The sequence below is a fragment of the Pleurodeles waltl genome, chromosome 1_1, assembly GCF_031143425.1.
Source record: "Pleurodeles waltl isolate 20211129_DDA chromosome 1_1, aPleWal1.hap1.20221129, whole genome shotgun sequence".
NCBI classification, from domain to species: Eukaryota; Metazoa; Chordata; class Amphibia; order Caudata; family Salamandridae; genus Pleurodeles; species Pleurodeles waltl.
This window is the reverse complement of record NC_090436.1, coordinates 957928149-957950724: the sequence shown is the minus strand read 5'-3', so window position 1 is coordinate 957950724 and position 22576 is coordinate 957928149. Positions and strand designations below refer to the sequence as shown.

Genomic DNA, 22576 nt, shown 5'->3' with positions numbered 1-22576 from the left:
TCCTCCCCAGCCTTCACACCTATTTCCAAAGGGAGAGGGTGTTACACCCTCTCTCAGAGGAAGTCCTTTGTTCTGCTTTCCTGGGCCAGGGCTGCCTGGACCCGAGGAGGGCAGAAACCTGTCTGAGGGGTTGGCAGCAGCAGCTGCAGTGGAGACCCCGGAAAGGCAGTTTGGCAGTACCCGGGTTCTGTGCTAGAGACCCGGGGGATCATGGAATTGTCTCCCCAATGCCAGAATTCCATGATCTTAGGCATATTACATGGCCATGTTCGGAGTTACCATTGTGATGCTGTACATAGGTTCCCTTTGGAAATAGGTGTGAAGGCTGGGGAGGATCCCCCAGCCCTGCTCTGGCGTGTAATGGTGTCCCCGCACTCACAAAGTCTGGGGAATTTGCCCTGAACGATGTGGGGGCACCTTGGCTAGTGCCAGGGTGCCCACACACTAAGTAACTTTGCACCTAACCTTCACCAGGTGAAGGTTAGACATGTAGGTGACTTATATGTTACTTAAGTGCAGTGGTAAATGGCTGTGAAATAACATGGACGTTATTTTACGCAGGCTGCAGTGGCAGGCCAGTGTAAGAATTGTCAGAGCTCCCTATGGGTGGCAAAAGAAATGCTGCAGCCCATAGGGATCTCCTGGAACCCCAATACCCTGGGTACCTCAGTACCATATACTAGGGAATTATATGGGCATACCAGTATGCAAATGTGAATTGGTAAATTTAGTCACTAGACTGATAGTGACAATTTGGGAAAGCATAGAGAGGATAACCACTGAGGTTCTGGTTAGCAGAGCCTCAGTGAGACAGTTAGGCATCACACAGGGAACACATACAGGGAACATACTTATGAGCACTGGGGCCCTGCCTGGCAGGGTCCCAGTGACACATAGACTAAAACAACATATATACAATGAAATATGGGGGTAACATGCCAGGCAAGATGGTACTTTTGTACACACTACCATCTAACGACACCATGGTTGCTCCATATTTACAATGTGGCGCACCATGGCACACGTTATGCTAATAGCTTCAAAGTTTTTGACTTTATTGGGGCGCTTTGCTGCTCTAGCATCATAAAATTTGACGATACTGCAACAAAGTGCAAGGAGGACCATTGACTTCTATGAGTGTGTCCTTTTTAACGCCTGCTTTGAGCAGGCATTAAAAATGATGCCAAAAATCTTGCAGATTTCATTGCGCCGTTTTTGCAGGCCTCCTAATGCTGGAATGCTCCCCTTGCATACATTATTCCCGTCGCTGGCATAATGTGGAGCAAGGGCTCACAAAGTGGTCCAGTGCATGCTTTGCCCCACTTTGTAAATGTGGCGGGGTGATTTTTTCCTTGTTGAGCCACATTAGCATAAAAAAATGATGCTAACGTGAAGCAAGGCGTCACTAGGGCCTTCTAATTCTGACCCTTAGAATCCAAAGGATGTTGGGAAAAAGGAAGAAAATTTGGCGTGTCTATCTTAAATGGACAAACAGTTATTGAGCTCTACACACAAACTAGCACAAATTGCCAAAAAAGGGCTGAGCACGGGGGCAGCGGTTAAGGGGTTAACATCAGGGAACAGAGCGATCTTTAGGGGCATATTTATACTCTGTTTGCGCCGAATGTGCGTAAAAATTTTTGACGCACATTCGGCGCAAACCGTGCACCATATTTAAACTTTGACGCCCGCGGACGTCAAATTTCCTCTGTGTGAGTCATTTTTGGGATGCGGGAAACTGCCTTGCGTTAATGACATGCAAGGTAGGCGTTCCTGCCCAAAAAATGACTTTAAGGCCTGTGCGCCTTATTTATACTCCTGCGTCATTTTGACACACAGGAGAGGGCGGGCCTTAAAAAACGGTGCACAGCCTGATGTGCGCTGTTTTTTAACACCTGGGTCAGGGCAGGCGTTAAGGGATCTGTAGGCTCACTTCCATGGTCTCTGACATGAAAGGAGTCCAGAGGTGCCCTTCCCTGCCCCCAGGGACACCCCCTGCCACCCTCACCCACCCCTGGAGGACACCCATGGATGGGGGGACCCATCCCAGGTAAGTACAGGTAAGTTGATGTAAGTAATTTATTTTATTTTTATAGTGGCATGGGGGGCCTAATTTGCCCCCCCCACATACCATTATGCCCAATGGCCATGCCCAGGGCACAGATGTCCCCTCAGCATAGCCATTGAGCAAGGGGCCATGACTCCTGTCTTTGCTTAGGGAAAAATGTGGGTTGTGTGTCAAACAATGGTGCAAGTCCGGTTTGAGGCATGATTTTTGCCTCAAACCTGACTTGCACCATTTTTTGATGCACAACCCCCATTTTTCCCTACGCTGGCGCTGCCTGGTTTGAGTCATATTTTTTTACTCTGACCAGTCCTTAGTGCTGGCTAACGTCATTCCTTAAATAAGGTGCCCGCATGGCGCGTAGGAATTGCGTTAGCCGGCGGTAAAAATGTTGCCGCAAACCAGACCCGGCGCTGGTTTGCGTCAAAAAGTATAAATATGGGCCTTAATTTTTCCCTTCACTCAGGATTGCAAAAATGCTGGATGACTGAGTAGTATTAATCTTTTGCTCCATTTGTTTTTACTGAAGAGAATTCTGCCTGATGATCTTTTAACCTGCTGTGACCCGCAGACTATACCTGACAGGGTTGACAATAGGCTGCTATCATACAAGATTCGATCCTTGCAAACAATTGCTAAACTACTATGGTTTACTCAGAAAACTTAACCATAGGGTCTAGAGAATAAATGCGTACTTATAGTTAGAGATGCTCCAAGTGGCAAAGTCTAGGCGTCATCAGCAGTTAATAACCACTCCCAAGGGCCTTGCTACTTGCACAAAGTTGCTTGAATATGGATAGATGGCCTTTGTATCCCATTGTATATGGTTTTCTTCGTAGGATATTTAGTGTTGACACTTGTTAAAATAAAATATATAAGCGAAATATGGCAAGAAAAGAGAAAAAAGGTTTGAACTGTACACTTTATTTTCCAGCAAAATATATTTGTGTTATAAAGGTCGCATGCGCATTTTAGGTGGTGATATATGTATTGCATGCTTTGTGCCATGAATTTACAAAGAGTTTTTGGAAGGCATACACCTATTTACGGATCCAGAGATCTTCACTATAAATATGGAGATTTTCACTACTGTAAATCATACTCAAGGAGTGGAAAGTTGCTTGTCTTGGAAGTTTGGCAACTTATATTTGAGGTTATTCCCAAATCCTGATCATCCCCTTTCCACCTTAGAAAAGGCCATGAACTTACTCCAGCAGAAGGCTGGGATACAATCTCTTCAGGGATAAGAAGATAGCTATATTTGCTAGAGGTGTAGAAGAATGCCAGTGAAAATGTGCATTTTCACAGGAGATCCGGCTCCTACTGTATAGAGTTCTCCCCAAGGAAGAACTCTGTACTGCATGAATAGGAGCCTGCATGCACAAAATAGTGCAGATATTGTGGCGCACTTAAAAAAAACGACTATTCTTTCTCACTGAGGGGACAAGCCCTCTGATCATACATGCAAAATTTACAAGTAATTAATATGTATTTCTACAGCAGATTCACCTCCATGCAAGTTAGTGCTGCCATATTTTTGGGAAAGATGGAATCACAGATAATGCTGTTTTCCGATCACATTATTTCATGAGGAATTGTAGTGAAATCTAAATAAACAAAAATGTAGAGTACAAAGAAATGACAGATTTAGAAAAGTAAAATTGTCTTATGGAACAGGTATCCACTTTTATGGCTCGCCAATCGGGAGTTCCAACTAATAAGGAAACTTATTTTTTGTTTAATACATGTGAGAACATGATAGACAGATTGAAAGGAACAAAGCAGATGATGAAAGCCATAATGTGTTTTAGGGAACAATAAAATGTCTGATGCAAGACTGGTAGAAGACTGCCAGGCACAATCATTGGTATTTCTTATCCCGAATTACATACAAACATAGTTTGGCACTGGAGGGGTATTACACGATGGTTTGTATTCCTTTACAAACGTATGAAATAAAATAAGCATTGACACAGAGAATAACCACACTACTCTAAGCCCCTCATCATGGGTATCCTCTAAGGCCAAATGTGCCCTGTAACTGGAGTTTCCCAGCACCATCTGGAATTACAAGTGGTGAATTATTACTTATTCAGTATTTCTGGGAGCAGTAGAAAGCATGCTCCTCGCACAGTATTTCTGGGAGCAGTAGACAGCATGTTTTTTCCCAGGATTGATCCTGATATATTGCCTGTGTAATACTGTTATATGTACACATTGCTTCAATTTAGCAATAAGCTTAGTCAATCTTCCATTCTACTTGTGTTGCTCTGTTTGTGAGAATACTTGTCGTAAATGGAGCATTGTAAAGTGTCTTTGGTACTCACAGTGACAAGAACCTGCTAAGAATTCAAGACCAGTTTGAAAGTGGTGTATGACTGTCTATTAATGTTTGCGGGAAGTTGTGGACAAATACTGCTTTGTGGTACTCTTGCTGATTTCCCCAAATAGTGCTGCATTATATTCCAGTTAACCCCAGGCAGTGCTATGGGTCATGACTAAGGGGCTCATTATGAGCTTGGCAGTCCCAACGCAGGACTGCCAAACTCGTGGGTAGTCCCCCCCATCATATTACAAGGTTTCTACCGGGCTGACCTGGCTGACCAGCAGAACCCTTGGCATAGAGCAGTGCTACGAGATAGCACATAGGTCCCTTAAAGGAGCCAAGTTCTATCTCATAGCACAGAGGGGGGTGACCAGCACCCTCAGAAAGTGCACTGTCTGCAAAGCATTCCGAGGGTGCTGGGCATAGCCTTTTCATAGTGGAGGAACTGCCATGAAAAGGCTGGCAGAGAACAAGGTTGTAATCCGCAGGGCGGCGCTGAGTTCCACAGGTCCAGAGTGTTTTAAGGAGGGTGCTTTGTTGTGCTACCTTTATGGTTGGCACTAGCTAATAAGTGACTCCCACCTCCTCGCTAAACAATGAGCCAAGAGTTCCCTGGGACAGTCCTACCCGTTATTTCTTCTGCTTCTGTTTGCCCAACTGCAAGCAATCCCACAGTGCCCCGTACCCTCACAATTCACAATGGGTGAGCCCCTCCTCCATTCTGCACATTCTGCAGAGCCTCTGTGCCCACCCAGAGTAGTGGGCATGGCAATGAGCAGTTCTCTCCTCTGTGGTCACTCAAAACCGGTTTCATAGGTGGCTTTCCTCCCACTGATTTTGATGCAATTGATGCTAAGAGGACAAAGGCTGAGACTTTCCAAGTGACACCTAATATTCACTTTGGGCAGTGCAGGCCACTTTGAAGTTAAGTAACATATAAAGAAAAAAAAACCTTTGCACTCCTAGACCATTGCCTCTGCCCTGGGAGCAGTTTTCACATCTCATTCACACCTCATTTAGGCCTAGTACAGATGGTGTAGAAGCTGGAAGCTAATCTAAATTAGCCTTCTACAGTTTCAGGCAGGTTAAAGGTAACTTTCTAAATGTTACAATTCCCGCATATTTATTAAAAACTCTGACTTTCCATTAGGGTACATTGGATTGTTATTAACTATAAAAATAAGTATTTGAATGAAGTTTATAGCTGGTAGAGGTTGAAAGTTATAAATTAAAGTGTACAATCTATACTGTGACATTTCCTGTGTGCCTATTACAGCCTGACTAGTGACAATGTCATTTTGGGCCAAGTTGTTGTTTAAAACGCCATTTCTAATGTCACATATGTTGCACATTTAAACATTACACAACTTGTGGGCAGCAGGGTGTGCTTGGGGGTAACGTATTTAATATTTCAAATCAGGTTTTTAACCCTTTGAAAAGGATGCTTGTGACAGGTCTGTTCAGCAATGTTTAAACTAATTTTGTCAGGCAGCAAATGGTAGGCTTGAAGTCATGTTCTCCTTTTCACACTACTGGGTGGGCCAATAAGTCCTGCAGTCCACAGGTAATATTTACCTTTCTTTGCCATAGGTGTATTTTCTGCACCATATGCAATAGCCTTAAAAGAAAGTTAAATATACCTATGAGGGACTAGCCAATAGCTACTTGTTTTGGGTATCAGAGGAAATACACTGGGCAGCGGTGCCCCAATTTTCCAAGTCTAAAGCTAGCAACAAAATTAAACTAAAAAATGGGGTGATCATGAAAAAAGGGGCATTTTCTCACAAAATGAAACTTTAAAAAGGTAGATATGCGTATTCCTGCATGAAGTATGGTTCCCAACTGTTTACTTATGATGCAGAAACCTTAGTGTTTGAATGACAGACTGCTTGGTGTTGAGTACGTTTTCACCAGTGGTCGTGCATTTTTGAAAAATTTTTGCACTATTAAGTTGTTGTGCGATTGACATTTACACCACTACTGCAAATGGTGCTGCTTGATCTCGAGTCACTTGAAGTTACAGGTAATATAAGGTTCAACTGACTCTAAAACTTTTGAAGAGTGGATTGCCACCATAGTGGATGAGGCTAGAGGAAGGACTTCTAGAGAAGTGCAGGCCGCTATAGGGTTCTTGTCCCCCTCAATGCACCTTAACAAAAAAAAATTACTTACTTCTTTGCAGCTTCCACTGCTGGTTACTCCCGGCCTGCTAAGAGCAGCTTACTGTATCTTAGGACATATTGAATACTGAACTCACTATAGCCTTGGACATAGTTAATAGGAGCTGAACCAAGGAGACCATCCTGCGGGTCACCTTAAAAAGTTTCCACTGAGGCCTAAATATGGCATCCATACTATGTAACTGTTACAGCTGTTCGTGATGTGAATAGATCAGCACTGCATAACAGATGTTAATCTCGTCAATTCTGCTGTTGATCCATTGAGCTGTGGCCGCAATTATTTAGACAGAATAGAGTGAAAAATGAGATTGTAACAGCACAGAATACATGGCAATAGGGTTTTCTCGAGCTCCAAGGACGCAGTCTTTTTTTACACTAGAAGGAAAGCATTTGGTCAGAAAAAAATTGCTTTATTTCTTCTTTTTCAATTCAAAAACATTTTTTGAACCATATTGTTGCAGATAGTCACATTTTGTACTTCACTATGAAATGAAAAAACATTTATAAACAGGATCTTTTTATGCAATAACTATAATGGCTTTATTTAAAATGTACTTCTATGTATTCTATGGTCATTTACTAATATGATGGTTGAAAATAGCCTGCAGTTTTATAACAAATCTGCCTGAGGTCAGGGTAGCTTTTCAGTGGCTTGTACATCTGAGTTGTTTTTAGAATTTATGGAAAGACAGGATTTAAAATTTAATTTATCATTGTGACATTCAAAGAAAATCATCTTAAGCATCACATATCATCCCGACTTGTGGATATTGTTGAGGAAGGATTTCTGAGAATCTTTGTGAATTCACTGTACTTGCTGATCCCACCACCATTGCAAAGTTACCAAATACAGCACTATCGTGTGAACAGACCATGTATTTTACTGTATGTTTCTTTCATTTATTTATTTGTGCAGTTTTCTATAGTGTGGACATTGACAAAGGATGTTACAGTGCTTTACTTAGGAAATAATATGTTAAATGAGAAAACTAACCAACCACAGAAATATCAACAATAACTCCACATAATAGCAGTCAGGCTTTTACCAAAATGGAGCCCAAATGTTCAGTTGTGCTGGGAGCATTTTTGGGAGTCCTCTCAGAAGTGATAGCGAGAGAGTTGCCATTGCCAGTGCTTGACAACATAACATATTGGACAAATGTTTGAGATCTTCCTCATGGATACCTATGATAATTCACCAGAACAAACACAGTTGAAAATATGCAGTTGTGGTCATTAAAATGGTTTGTGTTTGAAAATTGAGGGCCATATTTATACTTTTTGATGCAAAACTGCGCTAACGCAGTTTTGCGCCAAAAAAATTAGCGCCGGCTAACGCCATTCTGAAGCGCCATGCGGGCGCCGTATTTATTGAATGGCGTTAGCCGGCGTTAGCCAACCGGCGCTGCCAGGTGTGCGTGAAAAAAAACGACGTACACCAGGCAGCGCTGGCGTAGGGAAAAATGGTGTTTGGGCATCCCAAAATGGGGCAAGTCAGGCTGAGGCAAAAAAATCGTCTTAACCCGATTTGTGCCATTTTTTTTGGGCGCCCATACGCCATTAACATGACTCCTGTATTAGCAAAGACAGGAGTCATGCCCCCTTGCCCAATGGCCATGCCCAGGTGACTTATGTCCCCTGGGCATGGTCATTGGGCATAGTGGCATGTAGGGGGGCACAAATCAGGCCCCCCTATGCCACCAATTTTATTTTTTAAAAATACTTACCACAACTTACCTTTTCTTCCCTGGGATGGGTCCCTCCATCCTTGGGTGTCCTCCTGGGGTGGGCAAGGGTGGCAGGGGGTGTCCCTGGGGGCAGGGGAGGGCACCTCTGGGCTCATTCTGAGCCCACAGGTCCCTTAACGCCTGCCCTGACCCAGGCGTTAAAAAGAGGCACAAATGCGGGGTTTTTTGTCCCGCCCACTCCCGGGCGTCATTTTTGCCCGGGAGTATAAATACCACGCACATGCCTGGGAGTCATTTTTTAAGACGGGAACGCCTACCTTGCATCTCATTAATGCAAGGAAGGTGTTCACGCCAAAAAATGACGCTAACTCCATGAACTTTGGCGCTAGACGCGTCTAACGCCAAAGTATAAATATGGAGTTTGTTTTGCGTCGAATTTGCGTCGAAAAAAATGACGCAAATTCGGCGCAAACGGAGTATACATATGCCCCTGAGTCTTTTCTAAAGAATGCAGTAAGTTATGGCAGGGTTGTGGGACACGAAGTGAATCAATCAGATCAGATAAACGGGACTGAGATGATAAGATAAGGAGAAAAACGGCTTTTGCTGGATTGCATTTTTAATAGTAGTCAGTCACCCAGACTTAAACAGATTTTAAAATGTGGGCAAGATGTGAGATATTGTTGAGAAAGGAAATCTTAAAGTATACCTATGAATAATCCACAAACTGATGATAAAGGATCCCGAGTTCTCAATTATGATTCCAAACTGTTCCATAAACCAATTAAAGAGCGTGTGTAAGAACGGTTCCTTAAGGAGCTTTTTTAGTCAAACAATTACACTTGAAAAGTAGGTTTGATTTGGATCTTTTATAGTCAGGGTCAAAGGCAAACCAATTAATCACAATTTTCTCAAAACCTATGCATTTATTGAGGGTTTTCATGATCATAGAATGAATCACTGTAGTGTATGAAGTGAATAAATCAAGAAGGACATGGAGACGTGACTTGCCAAAATTGAGGATGCAGAGTTCATCATCAACTACCTGAGGCAAGATGGCTTCCGTATTGCACCATTGTCTGAGTCCTGACAAGAGCTCGTCCGAGAGCTCACTCTCAAATACATGTTGAGAAAGTTGCATTGCAGCACAGCTCATAGTAACTTTAGAGAAGAAAAGAAGAGCTAAGGCAGAATGAAAGCTAAAAAGTTCACCTGAATTCCTTGCAGTATTCCTCTGCTTCTGTTAACATTATCACCCTTAAAGAAGTGAAGGAACATGCATTGTCTGAGAAACAAACCAATCTTTAGCAATTTTCCCCAGAACAGCATCTTTGAAGTAGTTGGAAAAATTAATTTTAGTGATGATCCACATTCCAAGACTAATTCGCATCCCAAAGTGGATTAACATCACTTTGAATTTACTTCACAAATGTATGTCCATCGGTGAGCCTGGTAGATATGGTAACAATTGCTCAATGGATTTAACATTTTATGCAAATATTTTAGCTAAATAATCAGCTTGGGCAGAAAAATCTTCAAATCAAATTTTTCAACATTTTCACTGCTCTATTAAATTTTTCTTTCAGTGGTTGTTAGCCTTGCTGATTAGAGGTTTGGGCTTAGATTTACTATACTGTAATGTAATGCAAAGCATTAAGGGTAGTTGCTCTGCCTCATTGTGTCAAAGGAATAAAATGCTCCGTATCTTTTAAGATATGGTGCAGTACAGCTCTTTCGTAGCACCTGAGCACTGGAACACTTCTTGTTGCCTAGACCTAATTCAGCTACCCTTGCACCGCAACGCAATGGTGTATCTGATATGGCATAAAAAATATTTTTAAAGGCTTATTCCTCTTTGTATATATGCTGCAGAACACAGCACATATGCAAGGAGGAAGCATCAAGGAGAAATGTATTATTTTTAGGCCAGCCTTGAAAAGGTGCTATTTTCATAAAACCACACAAACTGGGCTTTGCATAACTTTTCTACATTTCAAAATAGATTTTGTGTCATGATGGCGCTAGAAAAGTGTTTCAAATCCAACACAAATGCTTGGTTATTCTGGGACTGGATGTGATCTTAACACTTAAAATGTTTCTTTTCTACAGTACTCTATAGAATAGAGCTTCTATAGTACTCTATTCACACCAAGAAGGTCAATATTGATAAAGGAGTGGCTAAATATGTCACGTAAGGTGCGGCATTTCCCATATCTGCCTTTTAGCCCTAAGTGATGTTGTTCTAATGTTTGTAATTGTTAGTGAATGTGCAGCCTTCTCCCAAGGGCAGGCATGTTACAATGGTGTGTTTTTCGATTACAACCCAAACTGCCAACACATTCCCAGGCAGTGAATATACATACTATGTGACCACTTATGTATTTACAAAGTACCCATTTTAGTTTATCCCGATACAAATGTCATGCATGGTTTAAATCTTGTTTAATTTTTACCTTTACGGATCAGAGCCCAGAAGAGATCTTCGTTGTTCTGAAAGAAGGAACAGCATTTGAGGAAGCAATCGAGATTGAGTTCATAACAAATGGGCAGCATTTTCGGATACAGCCAGATGTGTGGAACGAGAAAGTATTGTGTATGAAAGCCCCAGGTAAGAAATCACATTTACTTAGACAGCACACATGTGTTACTTAGTGTTTTTCTTGGCTTTTGGTAAACAGTTTTGCACATTAACACAGCCTACATTTGTTTGTCAATATTTCAGTTGTTTAAAAGTTTTATATTGATCTATTTCCCTTATGAGAATATTGGATGTGTGATTAAAAGCTTCTGATAGTGTTTTGGGACTGGGATAGATGCATCAGTGGTGTTTTCGGAAAAGGGGTGTTGGACTTTTGTATTTAACAATGTACTTCTCTAGATGAGTGACCATTACTACACACCTCATTGCTTGTATTTACTGCTTTACCAGATCATAGAATCCCCAGCGAGGGTGCTAAGTTGGATATGTTATTTTCTAGTAGGGTAGACATTTTACCAAGGTGAAGGTTTTCTGTGGATCTTCTCAGTTTTTCAGTTTACCCAGGTTAATAAATGCATGAATATTATATGGAGTCCAGCTTCACGACATTTGCATGGAGTCATCACGTCAAACGTTTCCACGTTTTCAATGTGTAAAAGTTGTAACTCTCTAAACACAATCCTAACCTTCATTTCCAAAATCAGTACATGCTGAAGTTTAAATGATGATGTATTAAGTGATATAGAGGAGAGATATTGTGGGTATTCCAAGAGAGTGCTCCAAATTTGGTGAACACTGAAAATGTCTTAAATTTGGAGGTATCCATCGGTATTAGCAATATTTCCAATCTCAGGAAGTTTAACAGTTATATACCTCGATGATAAAGCTTTACAAAGCGTTTAAAATATGGAAATGGGGATAAACACTACCTTTTATACAGAATGGGAAAAGGGAAACATTCTTAAGGAAATTATTTTCCATGTGAAAATGTGTTTTTTTCCTCACCATAATCGTGTTTAGTTTTCCGTGGTTCAAACATTCTACACAAGCAAGTTAAAAGGAGAACTAATTTACACAAGATAATCTATTACAATTGTAGCATTCCCTGGTCTATGCCTGAGGCTCATGTGCATACAAGATACAGAAAGCTTCACAGTCAGCCCTTTGTTGTTCAGCTGGTTAGTAGGCACGCAAAATAGAATCATGCAGTGTCACCATCACACAAGTGCAAACAAAATACAACCTCTTATGGTCAGCATAAACCAAGAGAGAATTAATTTTTGTATTACATTCCATGATTTTTACTATGCAAACTTAGAAGTAGGTGCAACAAGGTACTCAGGAGCATATTTATGAAAAGTGGCGCTGCAACTAGTGCAGTGCCACTTTTCTTGCCCCCATTAGCGTCCCCTAACAACACCATGGTAGCGCGTACTTGAAACACAGTGCACCATGGCTGTAGTTAGGGTGATTAGCATCATAACTTTTTACGCTAGTCTGGCGCTTTGCAGTAATAGAGCCATAAATTGTGATGCTAAACCTGCAAAGCACCCAAAGGCCCATTTTATCAAGCAGGAGCCTCTTGTTAACGCCTGCACTTAGCAGGCGTTAAAAAATGCAGATACAAATGGCACAAAGGAATCTTATGGATTCCTTTGTGCCATTTTTATGGCCCCCCCAGCGCCAGAACGCCCCCTTGCATACAATATGCCTGGCACAGGCATAATGTGGTGCAAGGGGTTACAAAGTGGTGAACTGCAAGCATTGCACCACTTTGTAACTATGGCGTTGTGTTTTTCCCCTTCCAACTCCAAATTAGTGTCAATAAAATGACGCTAATGTGCCATTAGAACGGCACCAGGCCTCCATAAATCTGGCCTCCAATTGTTTTTGGTAATAGGACGCCTTGGCTATCATATCCACTACTACTTTAATGCTAAGCCCATCATTTATCAATAGTACCTCGGTACCTGCCATTGTCCTGCCCCACACTGTCTTGACGTTCAAATATTTTTTGTTTGTTTCCATTTTTAGGTCTGGGGTTGGTAACGTTGTTTGTGTTCAAAAGAACACAGAGAATTGGCTTTGGTTCATCCCCCTTCATACACTTATTGATGTACACCAGTCCTCCTCTTCCCTTTAAGCCATTTCACTAAGACACTGTCATTCACAGCTTAGATCAGACCAAATAACTATCTCTGTCTCACAATCATTGTTGTGGCCTTTGGGTGTATATCACACCTCTTAGGGAGTACTTTCGTTGCAGTGAATGAGGTGCATTGTTATCAATAACAGCAGCTACTCTGGACTATTTTTTGAACGCAGAAGTGTTACTCAAAGCGACATATTCTGCCTGATGATCGAATGCCGAATTAAAGCATCATCACAATAGGTATTTAAATGTAGTATAGTATTTGTCAAGTATAATTTAAAACCAAATAATTTGTGTGAAAAAGCCACAAAATACAAAACAAAAGATGTTGTTAAAAAATCTGACCTATTTTATTAGGATGTGTTTACATACTTATTTAGGTGTTACTTTGAGTGTTATTTTATGCTGCTTGTTTACGAGATAGCAATTTGCTAGCAAATGCCACCCTTTTCAGTCTTTTGGCATCCATAGCTTCAGCTTCAGTTTCAGAATCCCTCAGTTAAACTACCAGACAGGTTAGTTCTTTCTATGTCACCTTGTTGTTAGTCCCATACTAAAGGAGACAACAAATGATGGATGACATTTTTGAATTAATCTTGTAATTACTCAGCCGTATCCCAATCTGTCATTATTTTGCACACTATACCACCTCAGTTTGGACCCAGCTATATGCAAATCAGTCTTGATCCTGCTCCAGTGGAAACAGGCAAGCCCAAGCTAGCAAGTCAGGTCCTCTCCTAACCAGAACTCAAGTAACTCAGCACACGTTTCATCCTTGTTAAGAGCTCATTACCCAGGTATAACTGGGTTACAGTGACACAAGACCCAAGTTTAGGCATACCCATCCCACTTAGGGCAACACACTAAATGTATATAAAAAGTAATGAAAGAAAAGCTTGCATTATTCTCAGCCACTGGTAGTCACTCAGCGACATCCCAATTCATCTTTACTTTGCACACCATGACACTTCAATTTAGACCCAGCTACACCCAAATCAGTCTTGACCCTGCTCCAATACGATTGGTCCAGCCCACATTGCCAAGTCGTAAGTAGGATGAGTATGCCACACTGTGCCACTGGAACCTTGCTGTACTTGGCTGATAAGTTCATAACTAGGGCTCAACCGGTTCGTGGCTGCTTGTGTTCTGGTTCAGGGAGGACCTGGCTAAGTAGTTCGGGCTGGACTGTTCCAATCAGGGCAGGGGCAATACTGACTTGCATATAGCTGGGTCCAAACGGAGGTGGCATGGTGTGCAAAATAATCATGGGCTGGGATACGGCCTGAGTAATTACCAGTGGCTGAGATTAATTCAAGCATTTCATTCATCCCTATTTTATGTACTTCAGTTTGTTGCCCTAAGTGTAACAGGAATGCCCAGATGTGTATCCTGTGGACTCTGTGTAACTGAAACCAAACTGTATGCAGCAGTAGAGCCCATAACTGGGGTAAATAGATGTGTCTAAACTTAGGAGGCAGGGTGTTCAAAATAAGGATGGATTGGAGTAATTACAATTGGCTGAGATTAATTCAAGCTTTACATTCATCAGTATTTTGCATACTTGACTTGATGTTATTCCAGTCATGATTTCTGAAAGCAGACATATGGTTTCTTTTATTTCCTGATGTTGATTCAAGCTAACAGAATATGAAGGTCATGTGCTTAGTTGACCTAGGGCATGCTGTAGGAAATATGTGCATCCCTACAGTGGTCCATGTTCCTTCACTCTTACAGGGTCATCTGCACTTCGTTGTTTTCTGTAAATTATCGCACACCAGTTACTGAGAATGAGTACCTGGATGAATCCTAGTTATGTCGTTGCTGGTCACTATCCTTGTGAGCGTTGGATTATCTATGGAAATAAATGTAATTTACCATGTTGGTGCCAACAGTATTAAGTGCATGTGTTACATGACCATTCATTGGTGGGTATAGGGGACTAATGATACATTTGGCTGCACTTTTAACGGTTTTTAAAAATCATGTCAGTTATTCTGCATCTGCTGTTCTTACCCCAAGGCAGATAAGCATCCAGGTATGTATTCAGACAATTAGATTGTTTAATATGTTCATATAGTTCTCTCAGGAAAATATTGGGAGCAAAGATAGCTAGTTTTCAGGAAAGTGGAAGCCCGCTTTAGTGGTAGCCTGGAAAGGCCGGCCATGATGTTTAAATCCTTCATTTTCATCTCTGATGTGAGTTGTGTGATCTCCTTGCTTGCTTACTTTGCTGCCTTTTTTGTAATGATTTTTCTGAGCAAATAAATCATAAAAAGAAATTGCATATTAGCATCATTGGTAATCTATTGGAATTGATTGAATTCCCAAGTTAGAACAAAAGGTGCTTGTTTCGGCAGACCACAAGATTGATGGATGCAAGATCTATGTCGTCCATCTTCATCCATTAGCATGATGTTTTCTGTCTGTGTGCCTTGTTTCGCTCTCTAGAACACTCACTGTGTCTATTATAGGTCTACCCTCATGTACATTTAATCATTTTTTACATTCTTCGTTTTTTTTCTTAACAGAAATATCTGGCTATACTGCTCCTGCTCCTATTACGTCACACATTTCTTCACACTGGTGTTGTGATGGTGGTACATGATTCTTTTGAAGCTATCCCACTGTTTTTCTAATTGTACCTCCTCTCTTTCTTTACAACTTTCTGCAGTTTTGTGTCCTGTATCTTACTTTTATTTCCCCATTTTCTTATATGGTCTTGACTCCATTTTATTATCTTGGAGTCCAATCCAAAGGCCTAAATTGTCCCTAATTCTGATTTACATATGCATATGTCAGGACCAGGTTTCCATGGAAAGTGTGGAAATACTCACAGACAGGGGGTGCAATTTTCCATGCAGAAACACCTCAGCTTTGGCAGGAAAAACAATGTATACAAATCTCTTGATGTGTCAGTGCAATTTGGCAGTTTAGATCACCATACAATATTTCTCTCCATAAAATTGGTAGCAAAGGCTCTGCTTTTCTCTGATTTCTCCTCTTAGGTGTCATTCTGCTCTCTTGCCACAAACCCCTCTAGTCATTGGGGTTCCTCAAGGGTCAGTCCTAGGCCAATTGCTATTTTCACTTTACACCATCTATCTCAGGGACATTATCTACTCCTATGGCTTCTTATATCGTATTAACAGACAGAGATAGACAAATAATCTCATTATATTAATCTTCCATAAAACATTTTGGCTTTTTCCACAGCCTGAAATATCAGGGCTCACTCCAACCCATCTATGCATGTGTAGGCATTTATCACTGCATCTGCCACAGCAACATGCCATGAAAAATAATGAATATATGTCCATATATCCTGTTACACACTGCCAAATCATTAATCAGTTCATTAGTACTCACTAAAGTAGAATAATACTACAGTTTACTTGAGGATTTTCCTAAATCTTCATTGCCCACTCTGGACAAGGTTCTCGATTTTTCCATCAAAACCTTACTCAATTAACCCAAGCACACTCCCACCAATCCAATGTATCACAGGGTGTCTAAAAACTAAAAAACAAGCAGTCTGTGTCAAAACAAGCAGGGTGTCTAACAACTAAAAAACATGCAGTCTGTAAACCACTGACAATTGTATTTAAAGTGATCAACCAGAACATGACGGTTACACTTAAACCACCTGCCGCAGCATCTGTTGTAGGACTATTTTAGTGATGTCTGTGGGCACGTTATTTTAGAAATTAGGCCTGCTCCTTATGCACTTTAGCCTATCTAGTAATGTATCATTTTATTTAATTGTATTCTTTTAGAATCAGACACATTGGTGTTGGTGTTTTATTTCTCTTATCTCGTTGTCCTTTCGCCTAGGAAGGCATGATATTTCTTAGCATGACATTCTTTCACTCTGTGCTTTCCTCAAGGCTGCAGCAAGATAGGATTGTCAGCACAAGTGGTACACTGCATCTCTAACATTCACAGAAACATACGTATTTTTAAGTGGGGACACTTTCTCAGAGCATCAGATTTTTTTAATGAAAACATTTACTGTACAGCTGCTCAATGAGACCAGCGGTTCTCTGGCCCACATGGGGATGGGGTTTCTATAGATAACAGGCTTCTCCACTACTGTCTTTCTCAGGTATGGGGGATGATGTCTTCCCGGGGGGAATCCTGAAGGGCCGAGTAGGGCTTATCCTGCTGTGCTCTAACATAGCTTAGGTAGGAAATACATGTATTGTGCATAGTGACAGTATGGTGGGACTTTTCCTCTGTTCCACTTTTCTTGTCACACTTTTGCTTCTAGTATAATTCATCATTCTAATTATTGCATTCCATGTTATTTTATCTAAGGTGCAGCTCATTCAATAAATCTTATTGAACCATTTCCTGCCTCTGTTTGTCTCTGCATGTGTGAGACTAATGCAACTGAGAGAAAAGGATGAGATTTGATCTACCACGTTTTCCCTGAAAAGTCACAATGTCATTTGCAAGATTACCTCATTTCATCCCTTCTATTTGGTAGAGATGAGGTGCTGCTAGCTGGCCGGAAACGGACTAGGCCGACAGTTGTCACATGGTGTGGGATTTGACTCAGTTCCCCACAATTCAGGAATTGCTGCCACCCAAATCCAGCAGCCTCATTGGTACAACACGACACATCCAGAGCCTATTTTGTCTGCCTTCTTACTATGTTCCCTGTCACTCAAAACCATTACTCCCTGAGCACTAAGCCTGTCCCATTCTCATTAAGTAGTAAACACTCCTGAAATGCCATCCCATGTGACTGGATTGATGAAAGAATAATATGCAATGCGCACTGTGCTAAAAATGTGACTGTGTCTACCATATCACTAAGTGGCATATTTATCAATCTTTCACACAGTTTCAATGCAGCAAGCCAACTTGTTACACTGTGTTAAAGGGAAAGGGCAGGAATGTGCCATATGTAATATTATACAGTGCATTTCTGTCCTTTCCTTCTGCTGGTGCACTCTTGGATGCCCAGTGTCAATGCAGACACCCTTGTGTCATGGTGTAAGGGTGCCTGCATTGTATGCAGGATTGTCTTTGTGCAGAAAGGGGTACCTTCCTGCATAAAAACAAATCTTAGAGGCCTTATCCTCTTTCTATGTGTGCTGCAGAATGCCTCATACATAGAAAGAGTAAACAACAAGGAGAAATACAAATATTTCTCCCTGGTACACCTCCCCAGGGAAGGCGTATAATTTTGAGGTCTTCCCGGGTCTACCACTAATGGTAAATCTGGAAATGCACCAAAATCCATGGATGGATGTGTTGGACTGCCTCCCCAGAGCAGAGAAACCCAAGACAGTGGTTTGCGCTGCCTTGAGTTACTCCAGATTTATCAAGCCATTCAGGGCCACTCAATGTGGCCTTACAAGGTTTGATAAGTCTTACTTTAGTGCTGCATCACCCTTGCGCCCCCTTGCATGGCATAAGGGTGACATAACACTATGATAAATATGCCCTCAATTTTTAATAACCAAGGGGCAGGTTTATCATTATTTCACACAGCAAGCTACCTTGCTGTGCTGCACTGCGTGAGAGGGAAAGGGCAAGAATGCACCACATTTAATATGATATGATACATTCCTTTTCTTTCCTTGGTCTGGCAGCATAATGTTCTGCCTTGCGCCAATGCAAGCACCCTTCATCAATGGTGTAACGATGTCTGCGTTGGAGGCAGTTTTGTTTCCTGTGCAGAAAGGGGCACAGTTTTGCACAAAGCAATCCTCAGAAACATTTTCTTCTTTCTAGGTGTGCTGCAGAATGTGGGAACACCCATGCCCCACGCATAGAATGCCTCCCTGGAGCAGAGCAACAGAAGGCAGCGATTGTGTATGCCTTGGTTAGATAACATTTATCAAGCAACCCAGGGCCACACAAGATGGCCTTGCGTGGCTGGAAAAATCTGACTTTGTATCAGTGTGTTGCGTCCCATCACGCCACGCATGGGGGCATAAGAGCAAGGCAAAACAATGAAAATGATAAATATGCCCCTAAGTGTTGTTTTCTTACCGTTTGTGTTTCAAAATTCCCAGGGGCCCAGTGACTCCCCTTTCCGCCAGCCTTTTCATGGCGGTGCAAACTGCCATGAAAAGGATGGCAGGAGGGGGACTCGTAATCCCCTGGGCAGCTGGAGGATTACTCCCGCTGGGACTAAAGTGGTGGGAAACCACCGGTCCCGGCGGTGCGACCGCGGTGCTTCCGCCACAGTCATCATCCCCAGGATTTCACCGACAGCCTGCTGGTGGTGAAATCCGTGACCCCCATACTGTCTTAGGGCCTCATTATGACATTGGCTGTCCCACTGCAGGAACACCAATGCTATGGGGCGGATGCTGCCGTAATGCTAGCTGCAACCCCCTCCCCGTCGTATTACAATGTTCCCGCCTAGCTGACCAGCAGAAACTTTGTGTTAAGACGTCCCTGCTGGGCTGACCAGTGGGACCAGTGATAGGATATTGGACTCGGCTCCCTTAAGTTAGCCGAGTCCAATACTGTAGCACACCAGCACCTTCGGAATGCCCCCTGTCTGCAAAGCACACAGTGAGCATTCCGACAGTGCTGAACAGGGCGGCCACTGTACTCCCTATGCCATGGGCAGTGCAGGGGTCCCCCTGTTGCCCTCTTCACTGGCTTTCCGTCAGCCTTTCCATGGCAGTTTCTGCCATGGAAAGGCTGGCAGAAAGCTGAGTTTTAAGCAGCTCGGTGGCGCTAAGTTCAGCACCACCATTGCTGACCACAACTCAGAGTGCCATCTAACCACCGGGAAACAGGTTCCTGGTGGAGATGACGATCTTGAGGTGGTCTGACCACCAGGGTCATAATGTGACGTTCAGACCACCTGGACTGTGGTGGTCCAACCATCACCGTGAGGCTGGCGGTCTGAAGATCGCCAGCCTCATATTGCAGCCCTTAATCTTTTGACATGGTCTCATCCTCATCCCTCTCAGAGATACCGAAGGGCTCTGTATTTTATATTTGCCCCAATGCTCACTCTTGACCATATCTGTCTCCTTATATTTATATTCTCTGCCTTTCTTTCCCTTTCTTCCCACTCCTAGTAATCTTTTTCTAGTATCTCCTTTGTGTCTACCTCTTTTTCTCACTCTCACCAAACCATTTCCCACTTCAACTTAACAGCCATGGGATGTAACTACTTTTCCCAACTTATCTACAATCGATTCTGATGCTTCCATCTGCTCACATGTTCTCCCTTTCTCTAACTTTCTGTAAATTGTCTGAATTCTGAACAACATGTTCCCTTTCACTCCTTGTTATGTAGAGTTGGTTTTTGTTATACTGTCGTCTCATTCACCTTTATTTTAGGATCCGCACATTATCACTCTGTTAACATTCCTACCAAGTGGAAAGTGCCTTGAAAAAACGAATCCCTACCAATCAAATATATATCTACTGCTTAAGTACTGAACTCCTATTGGTGTCTGTATGTGTATATATATATATATATATATATATATATATATATATATATATATATGTATATATATATATATATATATTTCCTCTTACTTCATTTATCAAACCGCATTTTTCTAATTATTCACTTCCCTTCACTCTACTTGCCCTTGTTTCCATATGTCACTGTATAGTTATGTCTGTTACTTCTTTTCCTCTTCTCTATTTCAGAAGTATTACTAATGATTTTTTGTTCTCTTCTAGTAGCCTACACTTTCATATTTGGTGCAATCAAATTCACACTGTCACTTTCTTCTGAGGTATTTCTTTTTCCCCTTTATGCAGATTCTTTAGATCAGTCTATCCCACGCTCATCATATTCATTTTATCCATTTATTGCTAGAAACTATTAATGCCCTGTTGATTCTTAGGTCACTTACAGTCTCACTACCCACACACCCATTTGTCTTGTTCAATCAGGGTGTCATTTAAGTTGTCATTCAGCACACTCAACCAGGATTGTTTTTAACAGGCAAATATTATTCCCACCCAAGCTCATCGCACGAAACATGACACAATTTGTATTTTTTTCTGCCTCTTTACTGGTTTCACAAAGATGATCTCTTTCTTCTCAACCTTATTTGTTCTTTTAGCACGTTGTTGTTTGTTAATTTCTGATGCATTCCTCTCTTTCCAATCACAACCTTCACAATTCTTGGCTTAATTCCCATTCTCCTTCTATCTTATCCCTGGGTGGCTTCTCGCTCTACTAAGAAATCAATTAAAGCAGTTCCACAGGTGTCTCCTAAGAGTGGAGTGACCCATAGACTCACCCAATAACTATGGATATGACAATATTTTTGAACATTGTAAAGTCTTGACCCAGGCCCATATTTAGGGGAAAAAGAGTGGGAGCACTTAGGTAGGCAGAGAAGCCATTTTAGGAAGAAGTTCTCTCTGTGATTGCATTTGCACAATTGCGCTTGAAATGTAGCCATAATATAGTCCTCGGAGTTACAAATCCTTGAGCTTTGCAATCAGGGCTCTACCGCCATGCTTATCTGAATAAGTCTTCTGCGCCTTCTCCCTTTCAGGTCGAATGACACAATATCTTGGTAAACAATATAGTTGACAAATATTGTGTCATGGTCCAGCACTTCCCCTACTATTGTGCTGTCAGGAATAGGAATAGTAAATCTAACCCCTTTTAAGTCCAACACTTTCCCTACTATTGCATAAACCGGAACGGAAATACAGAATTTTATATTCTCAGAATGCAATAGTTTCCCTAACAGTGCACAAATAGATTTTACAGTATTACTTGGTTGTTTTATATATTTATATTATTTGTTTGTAATTTGTACATTTTTATTAATGTTTATTGCATTCATAGTAAATGTGTTTTGGGGATTTTAATTCTTTATATTTCAGTAAGTTCTAGATTAATAATATATATATATTTTAAATTGTTTATATTTTAATTTTTTGTGTTTCTATTTAGTGTTGGACTTTGTAGGATTTAGATCTACCATTCCTACTCCTTTCAGTGCTACAGTAGGTAAAGTGTTGGACTTCGGAGGAGTTAAAATTATTATTCCTTCTCCAGTCTAAGCAAGAGTAGGGAAAACATTGGACTTCAGAGGGGATACATTTACTATTCCTACTCCAATCTAAGTAACAGGAGGGAAAGTATTCACTTTTGGAGGGGGGAACTGTACTATTCCCACTCTATTCTTAGCAACAGTAGAGAAAGTGTTGAACTTTGGAGAGATTGCATTTACTATTCCTATTCCAGTCAGTGCAACAGTAGGGAAAGTGTTGGACGTCGGAGGGGTTAAATTTACCATTCCCACTCCATTCAAAGTAACAGTAGGGAAGTGTTGAACTTTTGAGGGGTTAGATTTACTATTTATTTCCACTCCAGTCAGTGTAACCATAGGGAAAGTGTTGGATTTCGGAGGGGTTAAAAATTAAAATAGAGTACACAAAAATAAATACATTTATTTATTTTAAAAAAATAGCATTTAACTTAAAAAGGAATAAAAGAAAATTATATATAATAATAATATCAACGTCACTAACTATAAAAAACAACTCAACAATAAATCATCACATATATTTATCTAAAATAATAAATACAAAATAAATAATTTTAAATAACAAATATCATTTCAGAAACAAATCTCACAAACACCAATACATAACAAATATATATATATATATATATATATATATATATATATATATATATATATAGTTTAAATAATACCCATACAAAC

At 41.2% G+C, this 22576-nt stretch overlaps 1 protein-coding gene across 1 annotated transcript in view; it reads left to right on the top strand.

Moving 5' to 3' along the window:
• Window positions 1-22576, top strand: part of BANK1 (B cell scaffold protein with ankyrin repeats 1) — a 2047355-nt gene that overhangs the window by 705180 nt on the left and 1319599 nt on the right. The window contains exon 4 of the mRNA XM_069230214.1: window positions 10726-10867. Within this exon, the coding sequence (XP_069086315.1) occupies window positions 10726-10867 (142 nt within the window). The remainder of the gene's footprint in view (window positions 1-10725; window positions 10868-22576) is intronic.